This window comes from Schistocerca gregaria, chromosome 7 (assembly GCF_023897955.1).
Source record: "Schistocerca gregaria isolate iqSchGreg1 chromosome 7, iqSchGreg1.2, whole genome shotgun sequence".
Classification (NCBI taxonomy): Eukaryota; Metazoa; Arthropoda; class Insecta; order Orthoptera; family Acrididae; genus Schistocerca; species Schistocerca gregaria.
Genome location: NC_064926.1, coordinates 474,790,615 through 474,809,551, shown reverse-complemented (window position 1 = coordinate 474,809,551; position 18,937 = coordinate 474,790,615). Strand labels below are relative to the sequence as shown.

Sequence of the window (18,937 nt, the reverse complement as noted above, 5' to 3'; positions counted from 1 at the left end):
GTTTTGTTTTGCTTTATGGCGAAAACAACAACAACAACAACAACAACAACAACAACAACTGGGGTCATACACGCCCAAGACAAAACTGTAGAACACAAAAACACAAGAAGAATTAAAAAATGACTATACGTCAGTCCCAATGGGCATAATAGAAGACAACTACAAAAAGGCACATGGAAATGGGCTAAAAATGACACCATACATAAACAGAGGTCCAAAACTAAAAATTAAATGGCTTTTGCCATATTGCTTTGGTAGGTAAAAAGTAAAACACGGTTGAGAGTCTGCACATCATTTGCTAAAACAACTGGTAACTCAGATGACAAACCCAAGTGGGAACGTAAATGGTTAAAAAATAGGCATTCCACCAGGAAGTGGTGGTCAGTTAAAACTTGGGCGCAATGTGTACAAAGTGGTGGGGTGGCGCCACTTATCAAATGAAGTTAGCTAAAAAGGCTGTACACAATACACAGCCTCGTTAAAATGACTTCCTTCCGGTGGGAGGTCCAAGATGAGGTCGTCCAAGTTGTTGGGAGAGGCTTAATAAGATGGAGCTTATTCCCCAGAAGGGAGGTCCATTGGCGATGCCAAAAGGACACCACCTCTTGACAGATGGCAACACAGAGATCATTGGAGGGAATAGAAGAACTCACGGGCTGGGGTACAAGGACTGCAGCCTTGGCAGAAGTGTCAGCAGCCTCGTTTCCTGGCACACCAACATGACTAAGAACCCACAGAAACAAAACACTTGCTCCACAAAGAGTGAACAAGTGACAGTTTTCCTGGACCCACTGCACTAAGGGATGGGCAGTGTACAGCGCACATAGACTTTGAAGAGGGCTGAGTGAGTCTGAGCAAAGGACACACCTGAAAAGGCTGTATTGCCAGATGTACTCTGTGGCCTGCTACAAGGCAAAGAGCTTGGCTGTAAATACTGAGTAGTGTGCTGGAAGCCAATATCGAAAGACATGGGTGCCAATGATGAAGGTACACCCGACCCCACAGTCCGTCCATGTGCCATCAGTGTATACAAAGGTACTATTGCTAAGTTCCATGTGAAGGTCATGAAACTGAAGGCGATAGACCTAAGCTGGTGTAATGTCCTTAGGAAGTAAATGAAGGCCAAAGTTAATGTGAAACGCTTCACAAAGCCTAAGTCGTGAAGGGTTCACACCCATCGGGAAAGTTGCAGACAGTGATCAGACACCTAGTTGTTGGAATGCGTGCAGAGTCAGCAGATCAAGCCTGCCTTGGCATCAATGGTGAGAGACTGGGAACTACTTTGGATATGTACTTGAGACAATTCAGAATTTTGTTTTTTGCAATGTTGGAGAACATACAGTGACACCAGCATGTTGCCAGCTCCTGTGTGTTTCCTGTCCCTTGGAGACTCTGAATTGTTGAAAAGTGAGGAACTGCAGCCTTTGGATTAAAATTAAAAGCAGCACCTTATATTTTATCTGTCATCACCTATACAACAATGTTCTAAATTTTTGTTCACTAAACAATATAGTGATTCACATATTGCTGAAGTCATAGGGCAATGAGAATTTATGGTCCTCATAATTAGGAAAAAGATGTAATTTGTTTTTGAGTTTTATGATTGATTGAAATATATCTTTCAACCAAACTGGATTTTTTTTTCATTGGATGCTCATTTTTGCTTAATAATTAAAAATTTCATCTTGATATAAGCTAGTAAACAGTTGGAATCTTCCTTGATATAATGCAAGTTCATCAGATATGTAAAATACGAATTTGATTTCTGGAGAAAACTCCAGCAACCAGTCACTTTTAGGAATTATTAACCGTAAAACTATTATCTGTTTCAGGGCTTAAGAGCATAGTATCCTCCCATCATCAGATGATATTTTTCAGAAAGGTTTACCATATTACAAATAAGAGGTGTGTGTGTGTGTGTGTGTGTGTGTGTGTGTGTGTACGTATGCATGTACTCTCTGATGGATGACGGTGGGTCAGGGTTTGTCTAAATCTGAGCAGTGACATAAAATCCCTTTATTACTTTGCAACAGATCATATTAGTAGCTCAAGTCCACATGTCAGGTGCTGGAAGGTGGCCATCAACCCAACAGGGCAGCTGAACATTGTTGTGAAGACACTTGCAGCTGTCACTCCCACCACAGCCCAGCTGTGGCATGACATAGCATGGTAAACATAACCAGTAGAGCTGTCTGGAGCTGGTGAACCAGAGTGTGGTATCTGGCTGGCGGATTTGGTACTGGCTGACACCTAATAGGTCAGTGGCCAGGAGGACCTCAGTTCAACACTCAGCCCATGGATGTTGCGGCTGCACCCCTGGCAGGATGACTATGGAGTGGTAGCAACCTCACGGCGGAAGTAGACACCTTGACGGAAGCTGACTTGGTGACTTGCTGATTTGATGACCTGCCTGGCTAGTTGTACAATATTTATACACACCAAAGTGGGTTTTGTTTGTTGCTGCCACAAATGTCATCTACATCACATACCAAAGTGTCACTGGTTTCGGTAACTAGCTGGCCACAGACCGGCAGGCAGTTGGTGGCACCCAGTGAATGGCTTGAGATAATAGTGCAACATTATTGTGGCAAGTGTTCTTTTTGTCATTGAGCCTTCTTTCCTAGGTTTGTGTCAGTCACAGAGTCTTCATCTAACAAACACAGTATTATAAGAATATGGAAAGGATAGAGTGGTGGTGTTGAGCAGGCACAGTGAAAAAGGCTGCAAAAATAAGGATAAAATATTTAAGCTTGCAGAGAGTGTTCTCTATCCAAAGAAGAAAACACACACAAGCACAAGCTGGATGCTGGGGCTTGACTGCAGCTATATTTTAGCAGTTGTTTTTCATTGTACCTGTCTCTTTGTGGTGAGTAGCAATCTATCCTCTCTGTGTTGTTGCTATTCTATCCAGACTTCCAATTGTTTAAACATGTTACCATACAGTGTCTGCCCCAAAATTCCTGAAATGAAATTTAAAAATTATTTTTTCAGTGAAGCCAGCATGGAAGCCAGTAGGAGTCTCATCCAGTGTGATCATCGTAGCTGCTTTTACCACCTCAAGCATCCTATGCTGAATTCCGTTCAGGGTTTTGCCACACCCATTTTGGCCAGCAACTCTGAGACAATGAGCTCGGTGTGGCTTGACGCATTGTCATTGTGCGCAATCCAATTGTCGCAAATTTCCTTGCAGGGGCACGGGCACGGGGCAAACAGAAAGGTCATCGGTACCATCAGATTAGGGAAGGATGGGGGAGGAAGTCAGCTGTGCTCTTTCAAAGAAACCATCCCGGCATTTGCTTGAAGAGATTTATGGAACTCAGAGAATACCTAAATTAGGCTGACCAGACATGGGTTTGAATCATCCTCCTCACAAATGCAATTTCAGTGTGCTATCAACCACTGCTCCACCTTGTTTGGTAGTCTGTTGCAACAGAGGTTGTGAAGGGTTTACGGTAATATATCAGCACAACTATAGGAGTGTTATAGGGATGCTGTTAAAAGCCAAAATATTCACTTCCTTGAGCACATTTTGCACACTAGATTCACACAATGCTTAATTATCTCTCACCATTTAACAGCATATAAGAAAACAGTTTTACACCAGTCAAACGATTTACCAACCACATTGTTGACTCAACAGATGACAGTATGTGCCAATTTGAGTGGCCTTTGGTAGATGCATCCCAGAAACACATTCATTTACTACCTAAGGTTGAAGCCCTATGCCACTTAATGACAGAATCATCAAATAGTGACTGAAGTACCATTGTTAGTCATCCATGGCAAAAAAATTTTATCACCTTATTATTACTTCAAGATATTGCAGTTTTCTTATTCAGCAGTGTATACAAATTAATTATGCTAGACTCTCGCTAATCCGGCCATTCCTGGCACATATGGGTGCCGGATTAGCAAAAGTGCTGGATTATTGAGTATCTGAAATTTATTTTCTTTATTTATTTTTAAAACATAGGGGATATAGTGTATTCTATTTTATTAAACTGAAGGATACAATTTTAAAACAGGATATACTTTTTTAAAATCAAAATATACATTAATTTTAAAAGAAAACCTAGTCCTTGAGTGCATACTGTTCATAATTATACAGTCTTTTCACTCACAATGAAACATGTTGCTAATTTTTAACTGTCGCAATGATGATATGCGACGGTGGCATGCAAGCATTACATCAGTACTGCAGGTATCTGGTTGTTGCATAATGTAATCCAGGAAGACCTTGGCAGCTTCAGCACCAGCAGTGTGAGAAATCTTCATGCTCTCTCCTCCTGAGTCTTCTTCATCACTTTCGCCATTACTTTTTCTTGCATGCTTCTGATTATTTCTTCGCCTGTTAAAGTTTGGTCTGTATCACAGTTTTCCTCATTCAGCCATTTACTAACATATTCATCATCAATTTCTTCTCCTCCTGGATGTGGAATATGCCAGTGTACAAAGTAATTGATAATTCCAGGCTGACTGGCTCATCCCTCTCACTCACTACTGGATCCAACTCGGCATCAATAGATGGCCCCAATTTTCTCCAGCTCTTCATTATGGTAGCGCTCTCCACTTTATCCCATGCTTCGGCTGCTTGGAAAACAACATCATGTATGTCAATTGCTTTCCACGCCTTCAGCAGTCTCGATAGAGTCGTTTTCACTTTCGTTTAGAACGGAGACAAGAAGTGAATGTCAATAATGACATTTAATTGATTCCAAAATTCCCTGGTCCTTGGGCTGAATTAGGGCTGCCATAGTGGATGGGAGGAAGAGCACTTGTCCATGTATACCATCAGACTTTAGAGAAATATCTGAAGGATGACTGGGAGCATTGTCATTTATAAGGATAGCTTTCAGTGGAAGCTCTCTCTTCTTTAGCTCTTTTCTCACAGCTGGTACAAACGTTTCATGGAACCACCAAGAGAATATTTGTCTGTCCACCCACGCTTTCTTCTGAGTGCAGTACTACAATGGTAGAATATTTATGTCAGTGTGTTGAAAACAACGTGGATGTCGGGATTTTCCCATCACCATAAGCGGTAGTTTATGACTCCCATTTGCATTACAACACACCATTAATGTTACTTGCTGTTTCTGTTGCTTCCTTCTCATTCTTGGCATCTAATGATTTTGAAGGAAGCATCTTGTAAAAGAGTCCTGTTTCATCAGCATTTTACGAGGCATCAGCAATTAAATCATCTTCCTCCGTTATCTTCTGTTTCTTGCTTACAAACTCATCAGCATCCACATCGTTAGCTGAGCACCTTTCCCCGGTGACTGTCCGCTGACGATTGCCATGCCGTTTTTCCCAGTTCGATAGCCAACCTTTGCTCGCTGCAAAAAAGTAACTACCGCCAAGTTGTTTGTTAAATGCAGATGCTTTTTCCTTTATAATCAGGCCACTGACTGGAATTCCTTTACTGGGTTGTTGTATGAACCATCTATAAACAGCAACGTCCAATTCTTCATTCTTGCTCATTCGCATAACCTTCTGTTTTCCAAACTCACTATCCATTTACGTTGAGTGCTGTCGAATAACATCATCTTTATTTTTGATGTCATAAATAGTTGCTCATTCAAAATTGAACTCAGCAGCAATGGCTTTCTGCGAAGAACCTCAATTTAACTTACCTAAAATTTCAAGTTTCTGCTTGAGGTTTAGTGTAATGTGTTTTCTTTTGAAGACGTGATTCCGAACAGTGAAGAAAGCTATTATTTCAAATACAGTATATAAAGCATTGTTGCACACATTAATTCATTGTACAAGTGTTTTTGGATGTGCGCCAGATTACTGAGAGTCTGGACTACTGATGGCTGGATTAGCAACAGTCTATTGTATTTCTGTCTTTGGCAGATATCATCACACTGTGTTGAAATCTGTAACTCTGGAACTTTCAAAATACACACCTCAAAAAACGTTTGGAATGTCAGAGTTTACTACAATCCCTTCTTACACTACACCCACTGAGGTTTGTACAATACCTTATTAACAAAATAAACGTAATTCTTTCTGAGAACAAGTAGTAGTGTGTCCTCCCTGTACATGGATGGGTTCTTCCACTCTTCAAGGCATGTTCTGAATGAAACCAACTTTATCTTGGGGTATGAGGCCCTGCACCTCAAAGGCAGCTTCAGTGAGGTTCTGAAGATGGTCAGGTGGATTCATCATGCAATGGCCGCCTTCAATAGGTCCCATGCATGCTCAGTTAAATTCTTGTCTGGTGACTGTGCTGGCCAATGCATTCCGTTAATGTTGCATCTTTGAAAATACTGAGACACAGCTAAAGTACAGTGCAGTCTTGCACTGTCATCAACTAGGATGAAGTTTCACTGACTTCACATGTGTAGGACCTTTCAATCGTTTGTTAAGATCCCTTGGGGGGTATCGGGGACCAGTCAAATTGCTGTAGATGGGAATGAGAGGGGTCACTGTCCCACCATTACTGCCATCCAGAACATTATGCCTCCACATGCAAATGGATGGACTTCCTGAATGTATCAGTATTCCTGGTGTCATCTAATGCTTCCCCAAACCCTAGTACATCTAGTGTCTAGTGTCTAGTGTCTCATCAGCAAAAACATGAAATTACTTCATTCTGCAATGGTCCAATGTTGATGTGCAACAGCCCAGGTTTTTCGATTAAAACAGTTCCATTTGTTCAGTGGGAAAGATAGGTTGGCAGGTTGGTTGGTTGGTTGGTTTAAAAGAGAGGGAAAGGGGCCAAACTATGAGGTCATTGATCCCTTGTTAGTAATAAAACAATGCCACAAGTGTGAGAATAAAATAGATGCAGCATATAACATAAAATGAAAAGAAAGGAAAGACCACAAGAATGAAGGAAACACAACAAACACTAAAAGGAACAAAAGAGGACAAGAGAACAACAGATGCAAGAAACAGTTAGAAGAGAGTAAAAACAGGAAGCAGATTACAGTGGCTGGCCGGCCAAGAAAATAAAAACGAAAAGCCAGCCCCCCTGCAACACATTAAAACCTTCACCCCATAAACACTAGGGTGGAGGACACAGAGGGACAAAGGACAGACGCTAAAACTTAGATCAAATGATAAAACTCACCCTCAAGGATGAAACGTAAAACCACATCAGCCAATGAGGCACTGTCTGCTAAAATCAATGATAATGAGTCCGGCAACCGAGGATAAATACGCAGGGCTGCCAAAGGACACAGCAGAAGAATATGGGCCACTGTCAACCAGACGCCGCACCGACACTGAGGCGGGTCTTCACTGCAGAGGAGGTTGCCTGGGTCGCCCATACATGACCAATGCGGAGCCTGCAGAGAACCACAGAGACCCTGCGAGATGCCCTCATCGAGGACTTTCACACATTCGTGGTCCCCTTAATGGCTCACAGTTTGTTGTGCGAACTGAGATTTTGCCATTCCGTCCCTCAAAGCTGAAAAACCTTGCAGCATAATAATGAACACAGGTCAGTTGCAGGGATGCCCATCTCCAGAAGTGGTTTCTGTGTATCCTGTCAGCAAGTTCATTTCCTGGGATTCAGACGTGACCAGGGGTCCAGATGAACACCACTGAATGACTGGACCATTCCAGGGCATAGATGGACTCCTGGATAGACACTGCCAAAGGATGACAAGGGTAGTACTGGTCGATAGTTTTCAGGCTGCTCAAGGAGTCAATATATAAAAGAAAAGACTCACCAGGGCATGAACAGAGATACTGAAGTGCACAAGAAATGGCCATCAGCTCTGTAGTGAATACACTGCAGCCATCAGGTAAAGGATGCTGTTCAATATGGCTGCCGTTCACCTAGGTGAAGCCAACACGAACATCAGACATTGAGCCGTTGGCGTAAGCCACTTCAGAGCCCCGGAACATGTCAAGAATCGAGAGGAAGTGACAACGGAAAGCCGCAGGGCTAATGGAGTCCTTAGGGCCACATGAAAGGCCCAGCCGAAGCTGCAGCCAAGACGTACACCATGGAGGCATATGTGAATGGACCGCAAGTAGAGGTGGTAAAGGGAAGGACTCCAGTTTGGAGAGAAGGGACTGCATGCAAACTGCAATCGTTAGCCCCGACCTGGGCCGCTGATGCAGCAGATAGACTGCTGCGGGTGGGAAAAGGAGACAGTAATTCGGATGCTCAGGGGAACTACGAATGTGTGTTGTGTAACTGCCGAGCAGTTGTGCACATTTTATCTGCAATGGAGGGACTCCGGCCTCCACCGGTACACTGGTCACTGGACTCATCCTGAAAGCTCCTGTCACTAGCCGAACCCCACAGTGGTGCACAGGGTCAAGTAAATGCATTGTTGAAGGCACTGCCAAATCATAAACCACTCTCTCATAGTCAATTCGGGATTGGACAAGGGTTCTGTAGAGCTGCAACAGCATAGAGCGATCTGTAGCCCAATTAATGTCGCTCAGGCAACGGAGGGCGTTGAGGTGCTGCCAGCACTTCTGCTTAAGCTGATGAAGATGAGGGAGCCAAGTCAATAAGTGTAAAAAACCAGTCCTACGAATCGATATGTCTCCACTACAGTGAGTGGATCATCATTAAGGTAAAGTGCTGGTTCCGGATGAACGATGTGATGCCGATGGAAGTGCATGACACACGACTTTGTGGCTGAATGCTGGAAGCCGTGGGCTAGAGCCCATGACTGCATCTTGTGGATGGCTCCCTGAAGGCACCGCTCAGCAACACAAGTACTTGAGCAGCAGTACAAAATGCAGAAGTTGTCTGCATACAGAGAAGGTGAGATGGAGAGCCTGACAGATGCTTCTAGACCGTTAATGGCCACTAAAAATAGGACACTTAATACAAAGCCCTGCGGGACTCCATTCTCCTGGATATGGATGGAACTACGAGAGACACTAACTTGGACCCGGAAACTATGGAGTGACAGTATAAGTTTTGGATAAAACTTGGAAGCGGGCCCTGGAGACCCCACTCATATAACGTGGCAAGGATATGATGTCGCCAGATCGGGTTGTTTGCTTTACATAAGTAAAAAAAAAATGACGGCAACCGGGTGTTGGCATCTGGAAAAGACTGTTCGGATGGCAGACTCGATGGACACAAGATTATCAGTGGTAGAGCAACCCTGGCAGAAGCCGCCCTGACACGGAGCCAGCAGACAATGTGACTCCAGGACCCAACCCAACTGTCGTCATACCATAGTTTCCAGCAGCTTACAAAGAACATTGGTGAGGCTGATAGCTATCCACATCAAGCGAGTTTTTACCGGTTTTGAGCACCGGAATGATGGTGCTCTCCCGTCATTGCACCAAATCTGGTTGAAGATGACGAGAAGAGGTCGTCACATGAAAGATGATTAAACATCTGATTGTGGATCCGATCAGGCCCAGGAGCTGTGTCGTGGCAATGTGCAAGGGCACTGAGGAGCTCCCACTCTGTAAATGGGGCATTACAGGATTCGATGCAATGTGTAGTGAATGAGGGGACATTCCTTTCCAGCCGCCGTTTGAGTGAGCGAAAGGCTAGGGGGGAATTCTCTGATGCAGAGGCTCGAGCACAGTGCTCATCAATGTGCTCGGCAATCGCATTTACATCCGTAGATAACACACTATTTATGGTAACACCAGGGACACCTGTTAGGGCCCGGTACCCAAAAAGACGTTTGATCTTAGCCCAGACTTGGGAAGGTGACGTATGGCACTCAATGGTTGAGATGTATCTCTCCCAACACTCCTGCTTCCGTCGTCTGATAAGGTAGAGAACACAGGCATGGAGCCGTTTTAAGGCTATGAGGTGCTCCAGGGAAGGGTGCCACTGTAGAGCTCACAGATACTCCTTAATTGCTTCAGCAACTTCCGGCAACCACCAAGGGACTGCCTTACACCTCAGGCACCCTAAAGAGCAAGGGATCGTGTTTTCTGCCGCAGAAACAATTGTGCTAGTCACCTGCTCAATCATCACATTGATGTTATCATGTGGGGGAGATTCAATGGTGACAGCAGATGTGAAAGTTTCCCAGTCCGTTGCCCGACGCCGGGGCAGTGACAGGAAGATGGGGAAGAGGTCACTACTACACAGATTGTCATGTGCTCTCCAGTGGACAGATGGGAGAAGTCATGGGCTGCAAACTGATATATCAATGGCCAAGTAACTACCATGGGCCACACTGAAATGTGTGGCAGCCACAGAGTTTAAGAGGCAGAGGTCGAACTGATACAGTAAAGTTTCGACATCTCTGCCTCGGCCAGTAAGCATGGTACCACACCACAAGGGGTTATGGGCATTAAAATCTCCCAGAAGTAGGAAAGGTTTAGGGAGAAAATGAATTTGTGCAGCTAATACATATAGGAGTACTGCACCATCTGGAGGAAAATATACATTGCAGACAGTTATTTCCTGTGTTGTCCTTAATCTGACAGCCAAAGCTTCTAGAGGGGTTTGAAGGGGCACATGTTCACTATAGACTGAGTTTAGGACATAAACGCAAACTCCACCTGACACTCGATTATAGTCGCTACAGTTCCTGTAATATCCCTTATAGCCGAAGAGGGCAGGGGTCTGCACTGCCGGGAACCAGGTTTCCTGGAGGGCAATGCAGATAGCAGGTGTAAAGTTTAACAGTTGCTGTAGATCAGCCAGTCAGTGGAACAAACTGCCACAATTCCACTGGAGGTTGACATCATGAGACTGGGAAGGCATAGAACATTCAATGAGGCAGTTTACGCCTCAGGGTCACCTGCTGCCACCGTCTTTTTCCCTGGGCATTCAATATCCATTTTGTCTGAGGGTCTGGCGAGATCTAGGTCCTCAGCGGATGCCAAAGTCTCCACCCCATCCTCAGCTGCAGAGCTTGTAGATTGTGGTGGTGTGGGTGCACTGTAGTTTCCTTGGTCTTAGGGGTTTTCTTTTCTTGCTGCTCCTTGGGTTTCCCTGGCTGGGAGGACTTCACTGGCTCAATCTCCGGGATTGAGGATGAGCGTGAATCCCTTCGACCAGCTGCTTTTGGTCTCTTCAGCCACTGGCGGGTGTCTTCTTTCCCACTAACAGAAACTTGGGAAGGGAGTGACCCAAGGGACCCCTACCTAGTGAGAGAAGCTGAAGAAGACTTAACACTTCTCCAGTTTAGAAGTGGAGATCGACATCCCCGATGGTTGGGGGGCTGTTGCTCCTGAAGTAGGTGGTGCAGGAGCAACAGGGAGGGAAATGGCCCCCCACCATTAAAAGGGCAGGTGTAGTCTTCCAGCTCTGAGAGGTGACTTGGGTTGGTGGAGCTGATGGTGCTATAACTGTTTGTAGCGGCGGTGTAAGACAATGTCATACGCACAGGAAGCAGGCGTTCAAATTTTCTCTTAGCCTCAGTGTAGGTCAGTCTGTCCAGGGTCTTTTACTCCACGATTTTCCTTTCTTTTTGGAGAATCCTGCACTCTGGTGAGCAAGGTGAATCGTGTTCTCCGCAGTTGATACAGATGGGAGGCAGGGCACATGGAGTATTGGGTTGTGATAGGCATTCACAATCTCAGCATGCAACACTGGAAGTACAGCACGAAGACATAGGGCCAAACTTCCAGCACTTAAAGCTCATCAGGGGAGCGATATAGGGCTTTACATCACACCGGTAGACCATCACCATGACTTTCTTGAGCAATATATCACCCTTGAAGGCCAAGATGAAGGTACTGGTGGCAACCTGATTATCCCCCAGTGGACATGCCGGATGAAATTTGCATCTCACCGCTCTAAATTGGCATGCAGCTCATCATCGGACTGCAAAAGAAGGTCCCTTGAAATATGATACCCTGGACCATATTTAAGCTCTAATGGGGTGTGATGGTTACAGGAACATCCCCCAGCTTGTCACAAGCAAGTAACTCCCATGAATGGGCACAGGATGCTGTTTAGATTGAGACTGACCCAGATCTCATTTTGACAAGCACTCCACCTCCACAAAATGGTCCTCTCATTGTCATGAAAGACTCCCCATCAGCTCTCTAACATAAAAGGTTCCCAGGGCGAATAAGATCCACTGCCATTCTCGCCTGACGTTCCTCCCATGGTGCGGCCAGGGAGGGGAACGATTTGGGGTCATACTTCTGCAGGATGGCAATTGCCCAGAGTACTGATGCCCCAGGGGGATGGATATCTACCCCTTGGCATACGTGGGGAGTTAACGGTGGAGGAATCAGCACAGCAATCCCTCTGTTGTCAGGGGGCTACAACCAACAGGGTACATGGCAGCCCCACCACAACAGACTGGCTACTGTGCTTGATATCAGGTGCAAAGAAGCCCACGCTCATCGTCGATGCAGAAAGCGACACTGCATTGTGCATAGTGGAGAACGCACCCAGGAAGGTTTCCTCGCCCAAGAGATGGGGAATGGGCAGGACGGCAAAGCAACGATGAGAAACTGGGCTAGAGATCTCAATGCACGATGGACACAATGCACCATGTAAGGCGCCCTTCCCAACTGGCTCGCTTTTCGGAAAAATTTTGAAGAATGGAAGTCAAACCCTACAGGGGACCATCACATAAAGGCTGAAATGGGCGAGACTCCATTTAGTCACCTCTTATGACAGGCAGGAATAACTCGGGCCTATTCTAAACCCAGGACCCACAGGAGGGAGTTCAGAGCAAAACTTATTGGTCTTCTGCAGAGAAGACAACCCTCCACATTGTTTTGTCTGAGATACAAATCCCAGTCGCCCAGGCAAAATCATTTCCAATATTTCAGGCAGTAGTTATTGGATGCCTATGAGCCGACAGCTGGAGAAAACGATTCTGCATTTGTACTGTCATAAGAGGATGACTGCGGTGAGGTCTACTGCTTACATTTCCCAAATCTCTGTACTATCTCCATGTCTTAGATACACCATTTAGGGTGACATGTAACCGACTGGCAATTTATTGCTGTGTATGACCTGCTGAAAGTAAAGCCACTATTCTGAATCTATCAAAGTAATGTATACTTCAACGTGGAATGTTACTGCAGTGCTACACACAAACTGAATGAAACTGTTGTCAATACTGGACTGCTTGCAGTTTGCTGCTGTGGTAGCAGTATGTGTACATGACTAGGAAATGGCCACAAAGCATGCCAATACCACACATCACACAGCATATGGTCTAACCGCATAGTGCATGAAGTGCACAGGTCAATGAAACCTATAATAATGTAGACCACATTTTAAAACAGTTTCAACGTTTTGTTGAGCAATGTACATTAAGAATAATTCACAACTACAGTAGTCTTGGCAGTATTAATATAGACAAGTAGAGCAATACAATTCCATTAGGTAATTGTTGTTTGTAAGAGATGGCATGCAAGGACAACACTACTGTTGTCTTCAGTCCGAAGACTGATGTGATGCAGCTCTCCATGCTACTCTATCCTATGCTAGCCTCTTCATCTTCAAGTAACTACTGCAACCTACATCCTTCTAAATCTGTTTACTGTATTCATCTCTTGGTCTCCCTCTATGATTTTTACCCACCACAATGCCCTCCAATACTAAATTGGTGATTCCTTGATGCCTCAGAACATGTCCTACCAACCAATCCCTTCTTCTAGTTAAGTTGTGCCACAAATTGCTTTACTCCCCAGTCCAATTCAGTACCTCCTCATTAGCTAGGTGATCTACCCATATAATCTTCGGCATTCTTCTGTAGTACCACTTTACAAAGCTTCTATTCTCTTCTCATCTAAAATGTTTAATGTCTATGTTTCATTTTCATACGTGGTTACACTCCATACAAATACTTTCAGAAAATCCTTCAAGACACTTAAATCTATACTTGATGTTAACAAATTTCTCTTCTTCAGAAACACTTTCCTTGCCATTGCCAGTCTACATTTTATATCCTCTCTATTTCGACCATCATGAGTTAGTTTGCTCCCCAAATAGCAAAACTCATCTACTACTTTAAGTGTCTCATTTCCTAACCTAATACCCTCAGCATTGCCTGTTTAAATTTGCATACATGCCATTATTCTCGTTTTGCTTTGGTTGATGTTCATCTTATATCCTCCTTTCAAGACACTGTCCATTCCGTTCGAGTGCTCTTCCAAGTCCTTTGCTGTCTCTGACAGAATTGCAATGTCATCGGCAAACCTCTTCATTTCTTCTCCCTGGATTTTAATTCCTACTCCGAATTTTTCGTTTGTTTCCTTTACTGCTTGCTCAATATACAGATTGAATAACCCTGTCTTACTCCCTTCTAATCCAATGCTTCCCTTTTGTGCCCCCCAAACCAGAACTGCCATCTGGTTTCTGTACAAACTGTGAATAGCCTTTCGTGCCCTGTATTTTATCCCTGCCACCTTCAGAATTTGAAAGAGAGTATTCCAGTCAACATTGTCAAAAGCTTTCTTTAAGTCTACAGATGCTATAAACATAGATTTGCCTTTCCTTAACCTATCTTCTTAAACAAGTTGTAGGGCCAGTCTTGCTTTGCGTGCTCCTACATTTCTATGGAATCCAAACTGATCTTCCCCAAGGTCAGCTTCTACCAGTTCTTCCATTTGTCTGTAAAGAATTTGTGTTAGTATTTTGCAACCGTGACTTATTACTCTGATAGTTCAGTAATTTTCACACCAGTCAGCTGCTGCTTTCTTTGAAATTAGAATTTCTACTTTTCTTGATGTTTGTCTCACACATCTTGCAGACCAGATGGAAGAATTTGTCATGGCTGGCTCTCCCAAGGCTGTATGTTGTTCTAATGGAATGCTGTCTAGTCCCAGGGCCTTGTTTCAACTTCGTTCTTTCAGTGCTCTGTCAAATTTTTCACACATTATCATGTCTCCCATCTCATCTTCATCTACCTCCTCCTCCTCCATTTCAATAAAACTTTTAGTGATGGAGAAAGTAATAATAGTAATAATAGTAATAATAATAATAATAATAATAATAATAATAAAGGAATAATAATAATAATAATAATAATAATAATAATAATAATAATATTACCCCAGGTGGACAATCCACTCGGCCTGTGGCGACAACCAAGCTATCGGATTCTGGGGAGCTTGGGCTAGTACGACAGAGAGTGTCGGAGTTCTCTGGTAAACTTCCACGAAAGTCGCATACATTTATTGGCACTTTCAACATCCAAACACTAATACAAACTGGCAAGTTACATAATCTGATGACAGAACTCAACAAACAGAAAATTCAAATCCTTGCTCTCCAAGAGACTAGATTCACCGATTCGGAAACAATAGACTACAATAACTACCGTATCTTTAAAAGTAAAACAGGCAAGAAAATATGCAAAGGAGCTGCATTATTTGGCATGGCCTTTATTGTGAATAAGGACATCCTTGATTCTGTTATAGGTGTGAATCAAATCAGTAACAGACTAATGACCATGCGAGTCAAGCACACCAACAAAACATATACATTTATTAATGTTCATGCACCCACCAACATTGATAACAAAAAAGAACCCGAGAAGACAGAAAAATTTTGGGAAAAACTTGAAAATGAAATGTCCAGAATTCCAAAGGAGGACGTGAAAATTCTCCTCGGTGATTTTAATGCACAAATCGGCAAAGAAAAGAAATATAAAAAAACAGTCGGCAACTACCCTGCACACAAATTCACGAACAAGAATGGCATGAGGCTCATCGAGCTGTGCCAGCAAAACAACCTAAAAATCATGTCAACATCATTTCGAAAGGACCCTAAGAAACAAAAAACGTGGCGATCCCCTATCCTTCAGCTAGGGGAATTTCAAATAGACCATGTTGCGATTTCCTATGATTTCCAAAAAGAAATACATGACGTTCAAATCCACAGAGGGGCAAATATAGATTCTGACCACTATCTTACCAGAGTGAAAATTAAATTCACTCCAAAAAGGAAAGGAGGAAAGAAAACTCCACTAATTCCCAAATTTGATCTGAAAAAAATAGAAGAATCAAAAATTACAGAAGTAAGGGAAAAGCAACCTGCAAACAATTGGAGAGATTTCCAAACAAAAATTGTACAGAAAGCAAGAGAACTGATCCCGTTAAAGAAAAAATCCAAACACCCATGGTGGAATTTAGATTGTGATAATGCAATAGAAGAGAGACGATGTGTCTTCCTAAATTACAATTGTGACAAATCAGAAACCACGCAACAGACATTTTTCGAAGTGGGAAAGCAAACAACTAAAATACTTAGGCAAACTAAAAGAAAATATCTTCATGAACAACTAAACTCAATAGAAGAAGACTTCAGGAACCACAACACACAAGATTTTTACAAAATGTTCGCAAATCAAGTCAAAGGATACAATCCACGAAACCTCTGTTTCAGGAAAGAAAATGGAAAATTAGCATTAACTAATAAAGAAAATTGCCAAGAACTAGCTAAATACTTTTCACAACTTCTAAACTGCCCACAACCGAAAACAAGATTCCCCAGATTACAACCAGAATGCACGAATGAAAGTTCACTAGCGCCAACTCAGGAAGAAATACATAGCCACATTAAGAAGCTCAAAAATAATAAGTCATCAGGAGAGGACGGAATTGTAGCTGAACTACTGAATAACCTTGGCCCAAACTCCCTAAAAGAGATCACCCAAATCATCAGAAATCTGGCAGACAGAAAATATTCCAGAGGATTGGAAGTGTGCACTAATTTGTCCACTGCACAAAAAAAGGAGACAGAGCAGACGTAAACAACTACAGAGGCATTTCACTTTTACTTGTGACTTATAAAATTTTATCCGCATGTCTACTAAAGAGGGCACAAGAACAACTAGAACATACAATTTCAGACTACCAAGCAGGCTTTCGACCAAACAGATCATGCCCTGAACAGATCTTTAACCTTAAAGTTATTTTAAAAATGAAAGCAATCTGATCTAAACCAATAGTGTGCACATTCGTTGATTTTAAAAAAGCATATGACTCTATAGACAGACAGTCTCTATTTAATATTCTCGAAGAACGTGGACTAGACACCAAAACCCGAAAACTAATCGAACAAACACTGACAGAAACCAAATCAAAAATTAAATTCATAGACGAAATCTCGGAACCATTCTTAATTAAAACAGGAGTAAGACAAGGAGATGGGATCTCGCCACTATTATTCAACATAGTTTTAGACAAAGTAATGGAAGAATGGGAAATCGAACTAAGGAAACAAAACTTCTGGAAACCAATTGAACCAGGAAGAGGTAAAGGAAAATTGAACATCCCATATTTAGCATTTGCAGATGACCTAGCAATTATAACTGACAGTGAAGAAACTGCAATAAAACAAATTGAGATCCTTAAAGAATGTGCAGAGAAGGTTGGCCTGCAAATCTCCTTTGAGAAGACTGAGTTTATGTGCTCCAAATTAGATATTCCGAAACTGGAAACAAATTTTGGTGAAATCAACAGAGTCAAACACTTTAAGTATCTCGGCGAAGTTATTGAACCAACAGGACTCGAGAAAATAGCACAAAACAACCGAGTACAGAAATTCAAGAAAGCATTCGGACTTGTTCAAAGCATATATAACAAAAAATGCCTGTCAAAAGGAACTAAAATCAGACACTACAACACAGTTATCAAACCTACAGTCACATATGCAAGTGAAACGCTCTCACTGAATAGAAAACTAGATTTACAAGATATTAAGAAAATAGAGAGAAAAATTATTAGGAAAATTCTGGGACCAAGATACACACAAGATGGATACAGACTGCAGACCATCGAAACAACTGAAAAACTATCAAATATTGAAAGTGACATCAGAAAGAGACGAATGAAATTTTATGGACACCTACACAGATTACCTGGAAACAGGTTAACTAAACGTCTATTGGACTATGTGACATCACTTAAAGCAACAATACCCTGGGTAACTGAAGTTAAGAAGGATCTGACAAAAGCAAAAATTGACATAACAGACGCATCAGACAGGGATACATTCAGAAGAAAAATTGACAAGTGGAAGTTTACTTCAGAGACGGCACCAAAACAATACCGACCAAAGTGGACTGAAGAAAGAAAGAAGGCCTTTGGGGAGAAAATGAAGAAATATTGGCAAAACAAGAAGAACCTAAAGAAATATTGATAAATCACCTGCTTATCGTTCTCCTATGGGGACATTCGCTAATAATAATAATAATAATAATAATAATAATAATAATAATAATAGTATGTTGGGTGTAATGTGGGAATTGTTTTTCTTGGTAACTTTTTTCCAAGGATTTCCAGAGTTACATTCTAGGTGAAAATAAGCAAAATTAACTAGCTTGTAAAGGTGTGTGTTTTTTTTTTAATACTTTCTATTCATTGGAAAGTTGTAACAAATATAGCTTCTTACAACATGGCTGTTTCTACAAGAGCACTTATGCAAATGATAAAAGGCACATGAATGGAATCAGCAAGTGCTGAGTGTACCTATGGAACTAACTGTAAGACAATAACAACTGTTTATCCTTAAATGTACACTACACACAGAAATAACTACTAAACAACCTTACCTTTATACCAGATATGTGTCGAAATGATGAATTTATGCTGGGTGAATCATTTTTACAGAAAGTTTGATTTAAAATATCAGGTTCAGATGTCAAAGATGTAAATGTTATAGATACGTCTTCTATATTATCTCCCAAAGACTGTAGGTTCTTCTTCGTAAACCAAGGAGATGAAAATAATTGCCGATTTTCCATTGCTGGTACTTCGAACTTCGTCTAGGATAAAAAAAATGAACAATGAGAAAAAAAATTAAATATTGCAAGTAGAACATAATAAATGTTTTTGGGAGTTCCTAGAAAAAGCTTTTTAAGTATTCCATAAAAGCCTATAACACTATCTTGGAGAATACCAGAAGTCACTTCTGGTTTACTCGACTTTCCATCAATTATTACCAACTACAAGCTTTCTGACAGCAATCCAGTTGCACAACTGAGGCAATAGTCGATAGGCACACAATCTGATTAGAAGTCGCTTGAGAGGAATTGTATTGAAAAGCCTATATTGCGTTGCAACT

The 18,937-nt window shown here is 42.3% G+C and overlaps 1 protein-coding gene across 2 annotated transcripts in view; it reads right to left on the bottom strand.

Annotated features, from left to right (window-relative positions):
• The window catches only part of LOC126281293 (uncharacterized), a 153,267-nt gene that overhangs the window by 77,665 nt on the left and 56,665 nt on the right, over positions 1 to 18,937 (bottom strand). For both annotated transcript variants that reach the window (XM_049980120.1, XM_049980121.1), the window contains exon 4: positions 18,426 to 18,638. In XM_049980120.1, the coding sequence (XP_049836077.1) occupies positions 18,426 to 18,638 (213 nt within the window). The remainder of the gene's footprint in view (positions 1 to 18,425; positions 18,639 to 18,937) is intronic.